The 21,708-nt window shown below is 42.0% G+C and overlaps 1 protein-coding gene across 1 annotated transcript in view; it reads right to left on the bottom strand.

The window, feature by feature from the left end:
- LOC311112982 (multiple PDZ domain protein-like) overlaps positions 1–21,708 on the bottom strand; it is a gene marked incomplete at its 5' end in the record, with an annotated part of 158,369 nt that overhangs the window by 24,228 nt on the left and 112,433 nt on the right. The window contains 15 exons of the mRNA XM_084156108.1: positions 88–195; positions 1,723–1,833; positions 1,947–2,124; positions 3,627–3,722; positions 3,941–4,036; positions 10,484–10,525; positions 11,723–11,921; positions 12,246–12,354; positions 12,929–13,273; positions 14,114–14,275; positions 16,165–16,374; positions 16,811–16,987; positions 20,025–20,195; positions 20,662–20,808; positions 21,154–21,233. Of these exons, the coding sequence (XP_084012234.1) occupies positions 88–195; positions 1,723–1,833; positions 1,947–2,124; positions 3,627–3,722; positions 3,941–4,036; positions 10,484–10,525; positions 11,723–11,921; positions 12,246–12,354; positions 12,929–13,273; positions 14,114–14,275; positions 16,165–16,374; positions 16,811–16,987; positions 20,025–20,195; positions 20,662–20,808; positions 21,154–21,233 (2,231 nt within the window). The remainder of the gene's footprint in view (positions 1–87; positions 196–1,722; positions 1,834–1,946; positions 2,125–3,626; positions 3,723–3,940; positions 4,037–10,483; positions 10,526–11,722; positions 11,922–12,245; positions 12,355–12,928; positions 13,274–14,113; positions 14,276–16,164; positions 16,375–16,810; positions 16,988–20,024; positions 20,196–20,661; positions 20,809–21,153; positions 21,234–21,708) is intronic.

Here is a 21,708-nt window from a genome sequence, read left to right as displayed (position 1 = left end):
TGAAGGAAGATTGGACACTGGGTCACGCACACACACACACACACACACACAGAGACAGAGACAGAGTAGAGCTACAGACAGTCTAACCTGAAGCGGAGGGGCAGGAGATAATAAGCTGGCAGAGGTTTGAATAGTGGGTCGTGGGTTAGACCCGGGGTGGGTGTTCAGCCGCAGAAGAAAGGGTAGGGGCGCCTTCTAAAAGCAACACAGGGGATCAACAGCAAGTCAAGGATACAGAAGTTGAAGGAAATGAAATGTGGCAGCAGAGCCCTGACAAAAATGTAATCAGAGGCTGTCCAGGAAAGAAGGGAATAGCCAAGAAAAATAGATGTTCAAAAGTAAAAACAGCTCTGGAGTCATTCAAATTATTGCAAAATGAGCGAATGGTAATGAATGTCCTCAAGGAGACCAGTGTTTTTTTTCTTTCTTAGAACCAAACAATACATTTTTCAGAAAATCCTCAAGGCTGCTTTTGGATTATTCACCAGTGACACAGAAGAGTAGAAGAAGGCCTTAAAGGGGAACTGCTAGAAAGCATAATTACGATCTGTAGGTGGGTCCCAGTGGCATCATTTAAAAGAGAAAGAGCAATACACACCTGCCCCGTAGCAGTTAACCTTTCTAGCATATAGCATTTTATATCTATTTTTTTCCCTATGGATGCACTCAGATTCAAATTTTTATTTGGGTCTCTTTTTGCACGTTTCTGTTGCATGCACATACAGTAGCCTATAAGCAAGTCTGAAAACTTCTGGATGGAGAGATAAAGCAACATCGACTCTACTGATGTGCAAAGAGAGAGATAGAGGGAGGAAGAAAGAAAGAAAGCAGTACAAATAAACAGAGAGAGCGAGAGATTACCTGGCACATTTGATAAGGCAAGCATTTTAAAGCGGTGCTGTATTTCTCTATGACTGGTGACGAAGCAGGGCTACAGTGGGACTCGGGCTGAGGAAGAGGTGCATGCTGGACTGGTTAGATGAAGGTTAGTGGAAGGTTGCGGAAAAGGTCCGGAAAGCTTCAACCATGCATGAAAATGAATGATTGGAAGTTGGATATCAAGGTATGTTGGCTATTGCAAAGCTGGCAGCAATTTCAGTAGGATTTTAGTTAGTCATGCTTTTGGAGCCTAATGGTGCTTTCAAACCAATGAAGATAATGCAGGAAAAATACAGTCAGCCAAATGTTTAGAAGTTTCCGTTGAACTTTTAGTGAAATGGATCCTGTCAAGGAGTCTGTCAACGAATTGAATATGAGCAAAAGCCTTTCTCAAACCTCAAATCCATCCTCTCGCAAAGCACACTCTCGGGTATGAAAGCAACCCTAATAGCCAGTCATGCTTTTGAAGCTTTGTCACATATATAGATAGCTACTGTAGTCTTTGTTGGATACAGGATGGTTAAGTAGCTTTTTGAAGTACATTTTGTATTAAAATGGGATAATTAATGGTTTGAGATTAGGAAATAAAGTATTGTTGTTGAAAGACATTTGCCACACAGCTAGCATGCCAACACAGTGAGCTAGCATGCCAACACAGGGAGCTAGCATGCCAACACAGGGAGCTAGCATGCCAACACAGGGAGCTAGCATGCCAACACAGGGAGCTAGCATGCCAACACAGGGAGCTGGCATGCCAACACAGGGAGCTGGCATGCCAACACAGGGAGCTGGCATGCCAACACAGGGAGCTGGCATGCCAACACAGGGAGCTAGAGGGCTCACCCTGGGCCTGTGGACGATACTCTGGACGAGGAACACTACAGTGTTTCCTGCCCTGCGGATGGCCTCCACAGCCTGCTCGTGACTGGCATCTCTCAGGTCCACGCCATCCACCTGATACATTCCAAAGAAACAAACAAATAATTAATAGGTTATCACTGTGCAATAACCATTTTGCCATGTCAAAGTAAATACATGCTACTGTGAAATAATATAGATGGGTGTACCTCAACAACCCTGTCTCCAGTCTTCAGGGTTCCGTTGCGGCCGGCGGGGCTGTCCTCCAGGATGTGTTTGATGAAGATGCCCCGCATCACCTCACCGTTGCTGAGGCGACTGCCCATCCCTCTGCCCCCCACGATGCTGATGCCAAGGGACTTGCCCGCTTCTTTTTTTAGCTCCACCCTGAGAGAGATGACACGCATTGTCAAATATATTTTTAAAAGGAGGTTCTCTATTGTACCACCACCACCTCCAGGCTGTGTAAGGGCTATTTTACCAAGAAGGAGAGTGATGGAGTGCTGCATCAGATGACCTGGCCTCCACAATCCCCCGACCTTAACCAAATTGAGATGGTTTGGGATGAGTCAGATGATAGAGTGAAGGAAAAGCAGCCAACAAGTGCTCAGCATACGTGGGAACTCCTTCAAGACTGTTGGAAAAGCATTCCAGGTGAAGCTGATTGAGAGAATGCCAAGAGTGTGCAAAGCTGTCATCAAGGCAAAGGGTGGCTATTTGAAGAATCTCAAATATAAAATATATTTGATTTGTTGAATTCTTTTTTGGTTACTACATGATGTGTTATTTCATAGTTTTGATGTCTTCACTATTATTCTACAATGTAGAAAATAGTAAAAATTAAGAAAAACCCTTGAATGAGTAGGTGTGTCCAAACTTTTGACTGGTACTGTAGATATATGGTTGATATAAGACTTGTGTATGGTAGATAGGGACTTGCCCGCTTCTTTTTTTAGCTCCACCCTGAGAGAGATGACACGCATTGTAAAATATATTTTAAAAAGGGGGTTCTCTATTGTACCACTTCTTGGGACACAGTTGGCCAACTCCTGTAATTTGATTTATTTGCAAACAAAGTAAAGAATTACATGTGACATTGAAGGAGGAAAATGGCTTGTGTAAGAACCTCACCTATTGAATACAAATTCAAGAGAGTGCAACGTTACAGAAGGTTCAACAATTTAAAATGTAAATGATTCTCTGTTGTATAAAATGGGGCATTGTGTCGGGTCGGTAAATTAGGTAGACTTGATGTGATTCTCTGTCTTTTAGATTAGGGTGTGTGTCAGTTGGCTACATTTCTATTTGTGACATTCTAAACGTTGCAGCCCATTGAGTTAGCCTCAGCTATTAATAATCCTGGTGGGCCACAGTGTTTGCTGATTTCCTCTTGATTGTCATTGATTGGACAGAGAGTGCCACAGACTTGCGTTCGCTTGCCTAAATCAGTCACTGATTAGAATCAGCAGACAGTGTAGAGCACCTCTCGAGGACAGGAGGTGAGGTGAGGATACCGGTTTTGAACAACATTACTATCACAAAACAGAACACAGACAGTGGGTAATATACGTATGCAGGGTCTAGCCCAGTTCCAAAGCAGTATAACTACTGCCATAAACCTTGGCTTGACGTCCAAAGCAGTGCTTATTGCTTATTTACCCAATCAGATTTGTTTTCTTAACATTAGAGTTGGAAAGAGGGTATACCCCTATCTTTGCCATGATAACTTCTTAAATTAACCCATAGGAAGTCACACCCAGTTGACTACTTTAAAATAGTGAAAGCCTTCAATGGCGCTTCCTTCCCATGCTAAAACTGGCTTTGTGGAAAGGGCACCCTCTATCCAACTCTATGTTCTGGACCAAGCCAAAGTCAAACTTCCTACTCACTTCCTGGGCTGGTTCCAGTTACTGAAGGTGGCACTCTGTAGCTCGCTCTCCTCTCCCTCTCCATCCTCCCGCTCTGGGAGTTCTGGGATTTCTCTTCTGCAAAGGGACAAACCGAAAACAGCAGCCTTTGTAAACCTTAGCTTGAATGATAGTTATCGACTTGTTTTGGTACTGTCTGGAGTACAACAAAATAATGTTGTAAAAGTTGGTCTATGCTTGAAATCAAAAGCATATGAGTTTAGTGAGGGCATCGTTATGAAAATAACTTTCTATAATATATTACTTCTATAAAGTTTTATAAAGTTTGAGCTTACATTGGGGCCGGAGGAGCATCAGAGAAGACGTCATCTTTAGGCTGCTCCAGGCTGGCCTTGTACTCCTCCAGATACTCCACGGGGACATAGGTGATGCTGAGAACACACGTGCGCACACACACCAATGGACCTCAGCACACTCCTAACAACAACCTGACCAAGATGTCATCATCACTGCAAATACCCCAAAAATATATATCCTATCCATAAACATATGACACGAGAGTTCAACTTTGTGTGCAAGCATGTCAATATTCATCATTAGGAATGACATGAACGTTTAACAAAGCATTAGTGTGGAAGAGCCTGCATTCGTATGTCACCCCATATGGCAGAAAGGGTACTTTAACAAAATGACTTGTATTTATTCATAGACGTCTAATCTACATTCAGGAGCTCGCCTGTTTTTCTCCCCATCCAAATTAACTGTGCGGCACAAGATTGCAGGAGGGGAAGGAATGAACTCTACATTTCTCCGGCAATGCATTCTGCCTATCATGAGCCCAAGGTGAGCCGTCAATTAATAATGTAGCAGACGTCCCGCATAACTATCCAAAACAGATGTTTGCGTCGTTCATAAATGTCTGGGCCAATAAAGTTGGCTCGAATTGAATTGAGTGCCGGAATTCTTTCCAAAATATGTCATGGCGGTTTGAAGGGAACATCAATTGGAACACCAATTCTTAATTTACTGGAACAGAAGAGAACGTTCCAAAATATTAAGAATGTAATGAAGGGGAAGTGGTAAAGAGCATAGGTCCGCTTTGGTAGGCCCAGTTTAAAGCAATTCAATCGTGATTAGTTGATTCTAAAGCACACACACTTACACTTGAGTGAAGATGACAGATCTAACAACGATGGACTGATTCGTACTTCAACATTAGGACATGCAGACACTGAGGTACTTGAATCCCTGTTCATTCAAACAGCAATTAAAATGCCTCCAAAAACAGATGACGGAAGGAACAAGTGAATTAGTGTGTGATGGGGTGGACACAGCGAAGTCCAAAAAGTGCAAAATCAATCGTTATCGCCACACAAATGGACCTGCAAGCCCCATAGTCCCAGAAAAGAATGTCAATGTAGTGTTAAGGATGAAGTTTTAATGGTTAGTTGTGCAGTCCAGTGAGAGATTTATCCAGATACATTGACTTTGTGTTAGGACTGCGTTAACTTGACTACCTGTGCACATGGACACGAGTAGAAGCTTAGCTGCCACACCAAAAAAAATGGTTTTGGAGATATATCTGTGTTGGTATTGGCAATATTAAATATGCTGTATTTAAAAAAAAATCAGCAAAGCATTGATTAGCTATAAGATTATCTGATCTGGTGAAATTTAATGGCCACAGATTTCAACATCATTTGACAATATCTTGAATTATTAATGATTGAATTGTGAATTTAAGAAGTTTGCTCTATTTTTAACTTAACTGGTCAGACTAAGGTTTGTGTATGGTAGATATAAGGTACAGTGGGGAAAAAAGTATTTAGTCAGCCACCAATTGTGCAAGTTCTCCCACTTAAAAAGATGAGAGAGGCCTGTAATTTTCATCATAGGTACACGTCAACTATGACAGACAAAATGAGAATTTTTTTTCTCCAGAAAATCACATTGTAGGATTTTTAATGAATTTATTTGCAAATTATGGTGGAAAATAAGTATTTGGTCAATAACAAAAGTTTCTCAATACTTTGTTATATACCTTTTGTTGGCAATGACACAGGTCAAACGTTTTCTGTAAGTCTTCACAAGGTTTTCACACACTGTTGCTGGTATTTTGGCCCATTCCTCCATGCAGATCTCCTCTAGAGCAGTGATGTTTTGGGGCTGTCGCTGGGCAACACAGACTTTCAACTCCCTCCAAAGATTTTCTATGGGGTTGAGATCTGGAGACTGGCTAGGCCACTCCAGGACCTTGAAATGCTTCTTACGAAGCCACTCCTTCGTTGCCCGGGCGGTGTGTTTGGGATCATTGTCATGCTGAAAGACCCAGCCACATTTCATCTTCAATGCCCTTGCTGATGGAAGGAGGTTTTCACTCAAAATCTCACGATACTGGCCCCATTCATTCTTTCCTTTACACGGATCAGTCGTCCTGGTCCCTTTGCAGAAAAAGAGCCCCAAAGCATGATGTTTCCACCCCCATGCTTCACAGTAGGTATGGTGTTCTTTGGATGCAACTCAGCATTCTTTGTCCTCCAAACACGACGAGTTCAGTTTTTACCAAAAAGTTCTATTTTGGTTTCATCTGACCATATGACATTCTCCCAATCATCTTCTGGATCATCCAAATGCACTCTAGCAAACTTCAGACGGGCCTGGACATGTACTGGCTTAAGCAGGGGGACACGTCTGGCACTGCAGGATTTGAGTCCCTGGCGGCGTAGTGTGTTACTGATGGTAGGCTTTGTTACTTTGGTCCCAGCTCTCTGCAGGTCATTCACTAGGTCCCCCCGTGTGGTTCTGGGATTTTTGCTCACCGTTCTTGTGATCATTTTGACCCCACGGGGTGAGATCTTGCGTGGAGCCCCAGATCGAGGGAGATTATCAGTGGTCTTGTATGTCTTCCATTTCCTAATAATTGCTCCCACAGTTGATTTCTTCAAACGAAGCTGCTTACCTATTGCAGATTCAGTCTTCCCAGCCTGGTGCAGGTCTACAATTGTGTTTCTGGTGTCCTTTGACAGCTCTTTGGTCTTGGCCATAGTGGAGTTTGGAGTGTGACTGTTTGAGGTTGTGGACAGGTGTCTTTTATACTGATAACAAGTTCAAACAGGTGCCATTAATACAGGTAACGAGTGGAGGACAGAGGAGCCTCTTAAAGAAGAAGTTACAGGTCTGTGAGAGCCAGAAATCTTGCTTGTTTGTAGGTGACCAAATACTTATTTTCCACCATAATTTGCAAATAAATTCATAAAAAATCCTACAATGTGATTTTCTGGATTTTTTTTCTCAATTTGTCTGTCATAGTTAACGTGTACCTATGATGAAAATTACAGGCCTCTCTCATCTTTTTAAGTGGGAGAACTTGCACAATTGGTGGCTGACTAAATACTTTTTTTCCCCACTGTATGTGTATGGTAGATATATGGTTGATATAAGACTTGTGTATGGTACACTACTAGTCAAAAGTTTGGACACACCTACTCATTCAAGGGTTTTTCTGTATTTTTACTATTTTTGTAGAATAATAGTGAACAAATCAAAACTATGAAATAACACACATGGAATCATTTAGTAACCACAAAAGTGCTAAACAAATCAACATATATTTTATATTTGAGATTCTTCAAATAGCCACCCTTTGCCTTGATGACAGCCTTGCACACGCTTGGCATTCTCTCAACCAGCTTCATGAGGTAGTCACCTGGAATGCATTTCAATTAACAGGTGCGCCATCTTCAAAGTTAATTTGTGGAATTTATTTCCTTCTTAATGCGTTTGAGCCAATCAGTTGTGATGTGACAAGGTAGGGGGGGTATCAGAAGATAGCCCTATTTGGTAAAAGACCAAGTCCATATTATGGAAAGAACAGCTCAAATAAGCAAAGAGAAATGACAGTCAATCATTACTTTTAAGACATGAAGGTCAGTCAATACGGAAAATGTCAAGAACTTTGACAGTTTCTTCAAGTGCAGTCGCAAAAACCATCAAGCGCTATGATGAAACTGGCACTCATGAGGACCGCCACAGGAATGGAAGACCCAGAGTTACCTCTGCTGCAGAGGATAAGTTCATTAAAGTTACCAGCCTCAGAAATTGCAGCCCAAATAAATGCTTCACAGAGTTCAAGTCACAGACACATCTCAACATCAACTGTTCAAAGGAGACTGTGTGAATCAGGCCTTCATGGTCGAATTGCTGCAAAGAAACCACTACAAAAACACACCAATAAGAAGAGACCTTCTTGGGGCAAGAAACACGAGCAATGGACATTAGACCGGTGGAAATTGTCCAAATTTGAGATTTTTGGTTCCAACCGCCGGATGATCTCTGCATGTGTAGTTCCCACCGTAAAGCATGGAGGAGGTGTTATGGTATGGGGGTGCTTTGCTGGTGACACTGTCTGTGATTTATTTAGAATTCAAGGCACACATAACCAGCATGGCTACCACAGCATTCTGTAGCGATACGCCATCCCATCTGGTTTGGGCTTAGTGGGACTATCATTTGTTTTTCAACAGGACAATGACCCAACACACCTCCAGGCTGTGTAAGGGCTATTTTACCAAGAAGGAGAGTGATGGAGTGCTGCATCAGATGACCTGGCCTCCACAATCCCCCGACCTTAACCAAATTGAGATGGTTTGGGATGAGTCAGATGATAGAGTGAAGGAAAAGCAGCCAACAAGTGCTCAGCATACATGGGAACTCCTTCAAGACTGTTGGAAAAGCATTCCAGGTGAAGCTGATTGAGAGAATGCCAAGAGTGTGCAAAGCTGTCATCAAGGCAAAGGGTGGCTATTTGAAGAATCTCAAATATAAAATATATTTGATTTGTTTTTACACTTTTTTGGTTACTACATGATTCCATATGTGTTATTTCATAGTTTTGATGTCTTCACTATTATTCTACAATGTAGAAAATAGTAAAAATTAAGAAAAACCCTTGAATGAGTAGGTGTGTCCGCACTTTTGACTGGTACTGTAGATATATGGTTGATATAAGACTTGTGTATGGTAGATACAGTGAGGGAAAAAAGTATTTGATCCCCTGCTGATTTTGTACGTTTGCCCACTGACAAAGACATGATCAGTCTATAATTTTAATGGTAGGTTTATTTGAACAGTGAGAGACAGAATAACAACAAAAACATCCAGAAAAACACATGTCAAAAATGTTATAAATTTATTTGCATTTTAATGAGGGAAATAAGTATTTGACCCCCTCTCAATCAGAAAGATTTCTGGCTCCCAGGTGTATTTTATACAGGTAACGAGCTGAGATTAGGAGCACACTCTTAAAGGGAGTGCTCCTAATCTCAGCTTGTTACCTGTATAAAAGACACCTGTCCACAGAAGCAATCAATCAGATTCCAAACTCTCCACCATGGCCAAGACCAAAGAGCTCTCCAAGGATGTCAGGGACAAGATTGTAGACCTACACAAGGCTGGAATGGGCTACAAGACCATCGCCAAGCAGCTTGGTGAGAAGGTGACAACAGTTGGTGCGATTATTCGCAAATGGAAGAAACACAAAATAACTGTCAATCTCCCTCGGCCTGGTGCTCCATGCAAGGTCTCACCTCATGGAGTTGCAATGATCATGAGAACGGTGAGGAATCAGCCCAGAACTACACGGGAGGATCTTGTCAATGATCTCAAGGCAGCTGGGACCATAGTCACCAATAAAACAAACAATTGGTAACACACTACGCCGTGAAGGACTGTAATCCTGCAGCGCCCGCAAGGTCTCCCTGCTCAAGAAAGCACATATACAGGCCCGTCTGAAGTTTGCCAATGAACATCTGAATGATTCAGAGGAGAACTGGGTGAATGTGTTGTGGTCAGATGAGACCAAAATCGAGCTCTTTGCCATCAACTCAACTCGCCGTGTTTGGAGGAGGAGGAATGCTGCCTATGACCCCAAGAACACCATCCACACCGTCAAACATGGAGGTGGAAACATTATGCTTTGGGGGTGTTTTTCTGCTAAGGGGACAGGACAACTTCACCGCATTAAAGGGACAATGGACGGGGCCATGTACCGTCATATCTTGGGTGAGAACCTCCTTCCCTCAGCCAGGGCATTGAAAATGGGTTGTGGATGGGTATTCCAGCATGACAATGACCCAAAACACACGGCCAAGGCAACAAAGGAGTGGCTCAAGAAGAAGCACATTAAGGTCCTGGAGTGGCCTAGCTTGTCTCCAGACCTTAATCCCATAGAACATCTGTGGAGGGAGCTGAAGGTTCGAGTTGCCAAACGTCAGCCTCAAAACCTTAATGACTTGGAGAAGATCTGCAAAGAGGAGTGGGACAAAATCCCTCCTGAGATGTGTGCAAACCTGGTGGCCAACTACAAGAAACATCTGACCTCTGATTGCCAACAAGGGTTTTGCCACCAAGTACTAAGTCATGTTTTGCAGAGGGGGTCAAATACTTATTTCCCTCATTAAAATGCAAATCAATTTATAACATTTTTGACATGCGTTTTTCTGGATTTTGTTGTTGTTATTCTGTCTCTCACTGTTCAAATAAACCTACCATTAAAATGATAGACTGATCATGTCTTTGTCAGTGGGCAAACGTACAAAATCAGCAGGGGATCAAATAATTTTTTCCCCTCACTGTATATGGTTAATATAAGACTTGTGTATGATAGATATATGGATGAGATAAGGTTTGTGTAAGGTAGATGTGCAGTATGGTTGATATACTGTATGTGTTGTAACTTCTAGATCTGGATAAAACTCCCTACCATGGACAGGCGATGAGGCCCGCATGAGGATGGTGAGGAAATGTGGACAGTGAGGAAACAAATTAAAATGGCAGATTTTGGTTGCACACCCCTCAGCGTGGGAGTTAGCAATACTCACACATAAAAGGGGCACAGATCGTCCTCTGGTGCACAAGCAGATCTAGAAGGTGAAGAGGATTTTATGGGCAAACATACTGTACTGAGAAGTTTAACGTAAAGCAAGCAGCACTTGAGATACCGAAAATAATGGGGCCCAAGACTTTAATGTAGCTTCCCTCGTCCAAATGCTGTAGTCCAAAAGCCTTTCTATAGGACTGAAAGTCCTACCTTCATGTAGCCTACAGTATTCAATTGGTGTTCATCAGAAATATTAAATGTATGTACAGTAGCCTACAGATGTAGGATCTTAATTTGATCATCCTGTTGCAGGATAACTTTCCTGCAAGGCAGAACATTTAAAACGTGTAGTGTACATAAGGTTTAAAAGGGCTTCTGAAGTTTGCAATTTCCACTTTGAAATTTCCCTCACGAAAAATGTATCAACCCCTACAAAAATGTTCATTAATTATAATCCACATACTAATTCACATTTCCTGTTGCTGCAGGATTATTTTCCTGCTGTAGCAAACAGTCTCAAATTAAGATCCTATATATGTACATTCTATCATGCTTTGCATGGCACAACTTCTAAGTGATATTAAGGTGGTCTATGACTCACAACACTGGATTACAATGACCTTTCCTATTAGACGATAAGTGCATTGTTAAAAGTAAACTGAGCTCCTCAACACTTTCTACTGCATAATAATGTTTACTACACATTCATTATCAGGTGTTGTTTCTGAGGTATGCGTTTTAGTAATCTCAATTCATTTCAATTAAATGTGTATTTGGATGGCTTTGGTTAAAACAGTTAGCTGTTGTGTGGGAGATGTACAAATTACATTAATGGGATCATTTGGAGCAATTTACTCTAATGCAATACACTACGAAGCTTAACTCAATGCTTGACTTGATCATAATTGTACACATAGGCTATAGAAAAAGCCACCAAATCATTTACATAACAAAAAAATTAAAGGACCACATTTGATCAAGAGGCATTTAGTGTGACGTCAGGCGCCATTTATCTGACTGTTTAATAGTGTGTCTATGTAAAAGTCCTCTCTGACTTTTACATTGTAACATAAAAAAGAGTGTGCATCCGTGTGTAGGGAATCTAGGAATAATATATTTGATGTGAAATCTGCACTGTATGTATAGGCAGTAGTTGGGCATTTTAATGAAACCATATAAAACAGGTTTCCAAGGACAAGGTATCAAAACATTGGACATGTTGCCTAGCCCGGGTCCTTACCCCATGTCTGGCCCAATGAGGGAGTGTCTCCGGAGCATGGCGCGGGCCTGTGCATTGGTCAGGTTGGCCGTGGCCTCGCCGTTGATGGCCAGGATGAGGTCCCCCACCCCCAGACGGCCGTCTCGGCTGATGGAGCCTCCGTGGATGATGCTGCGGATGTGCATCCCCAAGCCATCCTTGACAGCGCTCACCGTCATCCCTGTAAGGTAGATACAAAGACAACATTCTCAAAGATCTGGAACATTTATATGTAATGTGTTCAATCTTTAATCATTTGTTAATAATGTTGATGCGCTGGAGATTCACATAGTTAATATCATAATTAATATCCAACAACCTTAACAGACAGAAAGACCATAATGCATCAGATATTGCATTATTTACATACAATTCTGGGGTGTAAAGAGGAAAGATTGATTAAAAAGTGAATACTGTTCTCTTCACAACAATTTCTCATCAGGGCTGACAATTAAAAAAAGAAATATAGGAATATACAACATAGTGCCAAAGAATTAATACAAACCGAGACTGGAGTTGCCCTTGACAACAGTGATTGTCCTTTCAAAGTTACTCCCAGTGGTTCTAATCTTGTCCCCTTCCTCTTTGGACTGCTTTACAGATGGCTCATCCCCCTTGAGAATAATGATTCAATAAAAAGTATTCATGAAACACATTTTTAAATATTTTCTATGGTACAAAACGTAAAAATGAATAATTGTGACAGAATGAGATTGAGGTCAAATTAGAAAATATTTTCTATGGAGGAAGTTTTGGTACAACATTTTAAAACTAATAATTGTGACAGAATAAGATAGAGTTAATCTATACTACCAGGGAGGTTACGTGGGAACAATTAGCCAAGGAATCAAACATACAAAGTAAGGAAGGGAATCATCTTAAATTATTTTCTGTTATGCCGTCACCTTGGGCATGTAATACCTAAAAATGTTATTCTAGTAAAAAGTAGAATGTTTAAAACTGGTTGGGTTATTAGCTATTATTCTCGTAAATCCAATTACATTTCACATTGGCCTGTGATGAGTCCACTGCATTTCAACATTTGTTAAACGTAACTTCTTGCATTTCAATTTCCTGATCATTGCTGTTGACCGATTTACTCATGCTTGTTTGATTATGAAGCACACTTAATGACATTCGATGGCCAAGCGACAGATGGCACAGCTCTTTAGATGAAGGCTTGTTTACCTTCATTAAGCCGTCCATCTCCCCTATGTCCGCAATCGCCATGGTGGGCTCCACCGGAAAATGGAGAGACTGCATCGGCTCCCCCAAATCATTCAAACCGGAGTCAGTGTACGGACTGTAGGAGTTCGACAGATCCGCCGGCTCCATTTGGGTTAAGTGATGCGCCAGGTACTGATCGGAGCTAGCTAGTGCGTTGTTGTCAATCATTAGGGAGTGACTTCCAATACTCCTGGGCAGGGGGAAAGCGATGGGCTTCTCCTCCGGGGAGAAGGGTTCGGTGACGTCTGCGAGGCCGGACAACATCACAAAGGGGTGTTCGGTCAACAAGTCCAGACGAGCACTCCGCTATGTAGGTAAAACAAACCAGACGAGCCAAAATGGAGGTTACACCTCGTTAGTTTCACAATCACCCAACTGGGGGATTTCGTCTACCTCAGTCGCCGCTCTGCACTCCTCGTAATGAGCCATTGAAAAGCCATCAGTGACAGACGGGGAATAGTGATAATTACAGATTATCCTGTTTTAGAGTGTGCGTTGCACCCAATATTTCTTTATTATCTCCCTAGATATATTTCATGAGGCCCGAACTGTGTGGCAATGAATCTCTTCAGCGGTTCCTTAAGCATCCGAGATGGCAATATGAAACTTGGAAAAAGAAATCCCTAGGAGAGGAAACTATTTGGAAGAACTGCAACAAGCAGAAATGCTGAGAGCAGGACTGAGGCACGCAATGGACCATTTAATTCTAATAGGGTAGTAACATCTTGTTAAGGTGCAGTGCAATATATAGGTAGATACTAATCTAAAAAAACACTCTGGGGATAGTGCTCCAGGAAGAGACAAAGATCTACAACAAAAACAGGCAACATACAGTACATACAAAGGGGTTAACAACAAAATAAACATTGTATCACTTCAATATAGCTGCCAGTTTGAAGAAGTCAAACAATTAAAGATAGCACAGTACTTTTAAAGTCAACCTTGTATGGTAAAATAAGCTATTTATTTTGATTACGTGAGGAGTTTTCTTAGTGAAAAGGGCAGCAGCTTGCAATTGCTCTAATGAAATTCAAACTAATGAGATGACCATACTGATACTGCTTTTGCAACAAGCTTTCAAAAATAGCTGACTGTAATGGCTTTAAAATGGACTCAGCTAGCCACAGTGCAAGTTTGTTGGCCTACCTTGGGTGTGGAGGACTGCAAGATCATCTGGTAGGACAGGTCAGCGCTGCAGGTGCTGCCGTGGAGGGCGATCAAGGATGCTTGGAAGGTGTCATCCTCCTCGCCAGAGAAGCGATGCTCCAACACCCTCTCATCGGTCAGGTCTGCCTCATTGGAGTCAATCTGCATTAAAGTAGTGAATTGGATGGGGAATATGTCTCTATTCCATGGGTGAGCTATCCAATCACGGATAGCTGTGTGAGTGCCATGAGAGCCATTTCAAAACAATATTTTGTTTTTTGTTGATCGAATGTGATTAGAGTTACGAATGAAATCAAAATGTACTTGATAGAATATTTTAAAGGACACATTTTAGAAGTCACAATGGTTACTTTGTGTCTAATTTTGATTGGTTGTTTTTTTCCCTTGTCCCTCAATTTCAATGGTTGGTTTGACATGTCCCCAACGGCGACTAACCAATGCAGGCTCTGCCCAGAAAAGGTGGCCCTCTGCTGGCTCCTCTTCTCTCTCTTTAACCAGCAGAGTGTTGAAGATAAAAGAACAGATTCCCGAGGATGACGACGGACTGCCCTCTTCATTGTACGGCTGTGGAGACAGGGCTGTAATTGGAAAATATCTGGACATTCCCAGAAAAGAATACTGAGGAAATTCCAATCATTGTCTACAAATTTCAAGTCAAATTTGATTGGAGTTGTTAAACAATGTAGTTGAGGTTGTTAGTAGCGAAAGGAGTGTGAGTCTTATTGGTTTGATTTGGTTTCCATGGATTGGTCTCTACTTTGGTAATAGTTTGGTGACAAGTTGTACTTGGTTATTTGATTTCCAAAGGACTTCAAAAGACATCCTTTCTTGGAGTTTGCCACAGATCGCTTTAAATGGACCGTTTGATCTTGATTGTATCTAGCGCGATGCCCGGCGAGCGAGAGATATAGAGAAAAGAGGGAGAGATTGGAGACGGTATTAGAGGCTTATACCAGTCAAACTCAATTTTGAGAAGCAATCCAACAAAAATGAGCTGCAGGAGAGCTCGATAACTCCACAGAGGCTTCACAAAAACAATGTAATCCACCAGACCTACAACAACCTTGACACGAGAGCTAGAACCTACTGTACATTCTCATCATAATCCAATGGCAAGCCCAAGAGAGAGAAATCTAACTCTAAAGCTGAAAGAATGCAACCAATTTTCACAGAAAACACACAAAGATTAGACTAGAAATCCCTCAGGTGGTAAATATGTTTGTGGGAAAACCCTTATTTTGACAGCTGTCCCAATGCATTTATGTACACAGAGTCCAAGGTGCCTCAAAATGCAATAATAAAGCAATATGACACAAAAGGCAGGGATGTTTGTGCTGCCTTATGCTGTTGTCTGGGAGCTTGGAGGTGAGTATGTCAGCAAGAAAAATTCAAGACATCAGTAAGATGAGCCCTCATTTTTGGGTGGCCACACACACCGGAGAGAAAACGCACACAAATGCTGAGTGCCCACACACACAAACGCTCACATACAGTGAGCTCCAAAAGTATTGGGACAGTGACATGTTCTGTACTCTCGCACTTTGATTTGAAATCATACAGAGACTATGAGGTTAAGGTGCAGACTGTCAGCTTTAATTTGAGGGTATTTCTATCCATATCGGGTGAACCATTTAGAAATTACAGCACTTTTTGTACATGTTCCCCCCATTTTAGAGGAACAAAAGTATTGGGACAAATTCACTTACGTGTATTAAAGTAGTCAAAAGTTTAGTATTTGGTCCCATATTCCTAGCACGCAATGATGACTTTTGGTCCCCTAAAATGTACAGTTAGTGCTGTAATTTCTAAACGGTTCACCCGATATGGATGAAAATGCCATCAAATTAAAGCTGTCAGTCTGCACTTTAACCCCATAGTCATTGTATCCTTTCAAATCCAAAGTGCTGGAGTACAGAGCCAAAATAAAACTAAAATGGTCACTGTCCCAATACCTTTGGAGTTCACTGTACATCACACACACGCCTCACTAGTCTCGCTATAGGACAGACGTCACAATAGGGTTTCCTTACAGGCAGTGGCTTGGCCACCCCGATGTGGACCTTGCCGATGTCGGCCCCCTTCAATGCCTGGACGGCGTCCTCCAGACTGGCATTGTCCAGGTTGGTGCTGTTGACGAACATGAGCCGGTCACCTGGCAACAGCCTGCCATCCTGTTCCGCCACTCCTTCGGACACCAGAGAGCGAATCACGATCACCGTCTTGGCCGGATCAATTGGGTCCTACGACAAGATCTGTGTCAGTAATGTCAATGGATGCACTCAACAGATAATCCAATACAGCAACAAGGACTAAAATGTATAATGCACTTTTATTTGGAGGATTTGTTTATTCTGAATGTTCTGTATATGACAAGTTATTACTTTTAACAAAAATAAGAGTAAGCAATTTAGTTTCAATCTACATGGAAAAACACAGCGCATTGCAGTGTATTGAGTCACTTAACTGAACTTAATTTCCCAGAGGGCAACGGTCCTAAAGCTCACATGACCACTTCCTCCCAAAGTACGAAGACAGGTACAACCCACAACAACAACTATTTGAAGTGAATGATGATGAAATAAGTAAATTCAATCATTTGCAAAAATCACATACGCTTGACTAGCAAGTATCATTCCTATGATAATCATTCCCAGAATTCCCATTCAGAATTCTCACCTGGTAGTCCAAGATGCTGAATCCCAGTCCACTCTCTCCCTTCTCTAGCTCAATGTCCTGTATCTCCGTCTCCCACATGGCCAAAGGAGCTCCGAGTGTCTCCTCCGTTACATTTTCCTTTGTTGCCACCCCCTCGGAACCTTCGGAAACCAGGAAACTGCCGAGGTCTCCCTGTATCTGCAGAGATAAATCCTCGATATCATACCAGCACACGCATTCCTTACTAACTCCGAGCCCATAGGCTGCTGGTTCTCCGCTAGTGCCGTTTCGTAAGTTTTTTGGCAGCACATTAAAGGGAATCTTTGGTTGCTAGGCAGAAGTGCTGTATGTTGTATTTTTTCCCTAAACTGAGGCATCTGATGAGCTGAGGAGAAATCCAAAATCCAAAGGCAGGTTTCCATTGAAGGTTAGCTTTGTGTAGCTCTCTGGCTACTATCGCCTATATCTCATGCATTGTCACAGTACCTGAGGTATTACTTTAGATGGATTGGTGTTAATAAACAGTCACTGTCCTTCCTAATCCTAAATCTTAATCCGTCATCGTTGCCAAACTGGAGGCCCGGCAGAGCATTGGACAGACTGTGTTAAACTAATGAGGGTGGATGAGTGAAGTAGGAGGACCAATCATATTAGTCATTCAATATCAAGGGGTGGGGGAAAACACGGTTTACTGTATGCTACTGTATGTCCAACACCCACCATTTTGTGAAGGACTTTCTGGCTTAACCTTCAGTTGTTTTCAAATCACTTCCTGAACAACTCACTTGCTGAAAATAACAAAAGATATATGACTGAATTTAAATCTGAATTGACCCCAACCATGCATGTTAGATTGCATTATGTTTAGGCTAGTAAGCAATGATTATTGCCATGACAGTTACTGGAACATTGACCGTTTCAAAAATACAGTGCATTCGGAAAGTATTCAGACCCCTTGACTTGTTCCCATTGTTACGTTACAGCATTATTCTAAAATGGATTAAATAGTTTTTTTTCCCATCAATCTACACACAATACCCATAATGACAAAGCAAACACAGGTTTTTAGATTTATTTGCACAAAAAAAAACAACACTGAAATATGTTATATTCAGACACATTACTCAGTACTTTGTTGAAGCACCTTTGGCAGCAATTACAGCCTTGAGTCTTCTTGAGTATGATGCTACAAGATTGGCACACCTGTATTTGGGGAGTTTCTCCCATTCTTCTCTGCAGATCCTCTCAAGCTCTGTCAGGTTGGATGGAGAGCGTCGCTGCACAGCTATTTTCAGGTCTCTACAGAGATGTTTGATCGGGTTCAAGTCCAAGCTCTGGCTGGGCCACTCAAGGACATTGAGAGACTTGTCCCGAAGCCACTCCTGCGTTGTCTTGGCTGTGTGCTTAGGGTCGTTGTCCTGTTGGAAGGTGTACGTTCCCCACAGTCTGATGTCCTGAGCGCTCTGGAGCAGGTTTTCATCAAGGATCTCTCTGTACTTTGCTCCGTTCATATTTCCCTCGATCCTGACTAGTCTCCCAGTCCCTGCCACTGAAAAACATCGCCACAGCATGATGCTGCCACCACCATGCTTCACCGTCGGGATGGTGCCAGGTTCCCTCCAGACGTGACGCTTGGCATTCAGGCCAAAGAGTTCAATCTTGGTTTCATCAGACCAGAGAATCTTGTTTCTCATAGTCTGAGAGTCTTTAGGTGGCTTTTGGCAAACTCCAAGCGAGCTGTCATGTGCCTTTTACTGAGGAATGGCTTCCGTCTGGCCACTCAACCATGAAGGCCTGATTGGTGGAGTGCTGCAGAGATGGTTGTCCTTCTGGAATGTTCTCCCAAACTTGTGGTTCTGGTGGTTCCAAACTTCTTCCATTTAAGAATGATGGAGGTCACTGTGTTCTTGGGAATCTTCAATGCTGCAGACATGTTTTGGTACCCTTCCCCAGATCTGTGCCTCGACACAATCCTGTCTCGGAGCTCTACGGACAATTCCTTTGTCCTCATGGCTTGGTTTTCTTCTCTGACATGCACTGTCAACTGTGGGACCTTATATAGACAGGTGTGTCCCTTTCCAAATCATGTCCAATCAATTGAACTTAACACATGTGGACTCCAATCAAGTCGTAGAAACATCAAGGATGATCAATGGAAACCGGATGCACCTGAGCTCAATTTCAAATCTCATAGCAAAGGGTTTAAATACTTAAGTAAATAAGGTACTTACGTTTTTTATTTTTAATACATTTGCAAAGATTTCTGCAAACCTGTTTTCACTTTGTCATTATGGGGTATTGTGTGTATATTGATGAGGGAAAAAAATAATGTAATGCATTTTAGAATAAGGCTGTAAAGTAACAAAATGTGGAAAAAGTCGAGGGATCTGAATACTTTCCGAATGCACTGTATGTAATAATGCCGATGTCAATAGCATCTACAGGTAACTGCCAAAATAAAGGAAACACTTGAGTAAATGAAGGATAAAAAGTATATTGAAAGCAGATGCTTCCACATAGGTAATTTTGCTGTTTGCTTGAGTAATTGGAGATGGAAGGGAATTCCTTTGCTAGGTCGTCTTTGCTGCACTTGACCATATTACCGGACAGTAATCAAGATGGGACAAGACCAGGGCCTGAACAACTAGTACAGTTGATTTTTGTTTCAAAAACGCAGCTCTTTTTATAAACAGACATACCCCTCCTGATCTTCATAACAACTTTGTCAATATGACTTGACCATGATAATTGACCATCCAATGTTATACCTAGGAGTTTAGCTTCCTCAACTTGCTCAATGGTCACACCCTTTATGCACAACTCCAGTTGATGTTTAAGCATTCTATTTGGTTCAAAACATTCTCTAAGTTTTAGATGACCCATTCTGATACTGACCATAACTTCTTATTTAGAATTTCTGTGAGCTCACTGCCTTTGGTTGCTAACATGTAAAAGTGTGGAATCATCCGCATACAGTCATTCTAGCTTCATGTAAGACCAGTGGCAAATCATTTGTAAAAATCGAAAAGAGTAATGGCCCAAGGCAACTACCCTGAGGGACACCGCACTATACATATCTGATGTTAGAAAAGCTTCCATTGAAGAACACTCTCTGGGTTCTATTGGTTAAATAACTCTCCAACCATGTGATGGCAAGTGATGTAAAGCCATAGCAGGTGAGTTTTTTAAATAATAATTTATTATCAATAACCTCAAAGGAGCGTAGGGAATGTACCTTCATTTTCGGTTCAGTGGCAAATTCATCCAACCCTGGTTGGCCAGAATCCCTGTCACTCTTTAGGAGAGGGGCGGACCTACAGCAGGCCATGTAGACACAGACAGGCAGCTCCTTCAGAATGTTCACCACTTCCTTGTGGGTCTCACCAATCAGGGATATTCCATTGACCTGAATGGAGAGGGGTGGGCACACACATCCAATGGTTAACACTTATGTTGTGTCACTCATTGCGGTTTTTAAAGGCACTGTTCCCGCAGAGATCCTATTCACGGTAAACTCTGCATTTGTCGGCTCAATCTGAAATTGCCTTTAAAAGCTGCAACCCGCGATCGGATTGAATAAAGGCCTAAATGTTTTCGATTAAGATTCAAAAGAGCAGGAACTGTGACTAAATATTCCTATCAATATTTTAGGGTCATTTCTGGAAGAAAAAAAATGGCTAGGTTTTTATTTGTATGCAATACATTCTAGTTTGTTCACTATTATTTTTTGCGTAGTGAAAACATCTTAGTAACATATCCAAGGAATTGAGGCACCTTCAAATTTGATATCAGTGGTGGAAGAATTAGTGCAGTAAGTTAGTTCCAGGCTAAATGTTGTTCACCATGTTCTCGCTATTGGCGGTACCCCTTACCTCAAGCAGTTCGTCCCCACTGAAGAGTTTCCCACAGCATCCCACTGGCCCCTCCGGCAGGACGGAGCGAATGTAGTGGTGCCCGTTGTTGGCCTCCAGACTGATGCCCAGACCACTGCTCTCACTGAACTTCTCCACCTGGGCAACCTGTCATGGGCATGGGCACAACAGGTGGGCAAACTCTGTTGGTACGAAAATACTATTCACCTTTTTCAGAAAATTATGCTTTCACACATTTTATAAAATTGTCCTATAATGGTCAGCATTCAAATGACCTAGTGTGGCAATATGGTTGATGATTTTTTTTTTTATGAACAATGTTTTTATTGACATTTTCCATTTAGAACACATACAATAATGTTTTTATTCTGCAACCAGTGCTTGTCCATCCATAAAACGGCAAGAGAACGTGTAAAACAGGAAAAAGTACAACCATGTATCATTTAGTAGAGACAGGCTGTGTTTGGGTGGATGTTACTTCTGTTAACTCACAACTACTTTGTTGCTGGGGCCGAGAGTCTCCTGCCACCTCTTCATCAGCTCCAACTCTTCATCCTCTGTTAGCTTTGCTTCTTAAAAACATCAATATAACATACACTGAGTGTACAAAACATTAGGAAGACTTGCTCTTTCCATTACATAGACTGACCAGGTGAAAGCTATGATCCCTTATTGATGTCACCTGTTGAATCCACTTCAATCAGTGTAGATGAAAGGGAGGAGACCGGTTAAATGTGTATTTTTAAGCCTTGAGACAATTGAGACATGGATTGTGTAAGTGAACCATTCAGAGGGTGAATGGGCAAGACAAAATATTTAAGTGCCTTTGAACGGGGTAGGTGCCAGGCGCACCGGATGGTATCAAGAACTGCAATGCTGCTGGGTTTTTCATGCTCAACAGTTTCCTGTGTGTATTAAGAATGGTCCACCAACCAAAGGACATCCAGCCAACTTAACACAACTGTGGGAAGCATTAGAGTCAACATGGGCCAGCATCCCTTTGGAAAGCTTTCGACACCTTGTAGTCCATCCCCTGAAGAATTGAGG

This window comes from Coregonus lavaretus (genome assembly GCF_964263955.1).
Source record: "Coregonus lavaretus genome assembly, chromosome: 39".
In the NCBI taxonomy this organism is placed as follows: domain Eukaryota; kingdom Metazoa; phylum Chordata; class Actinopteri; order Salmoniformes; family Salmonidae; genus Coregonus; species Coregonus lavaretus.
This window is presented reverse-complemented; position numbering and strand designations above follow the sequence as displayed.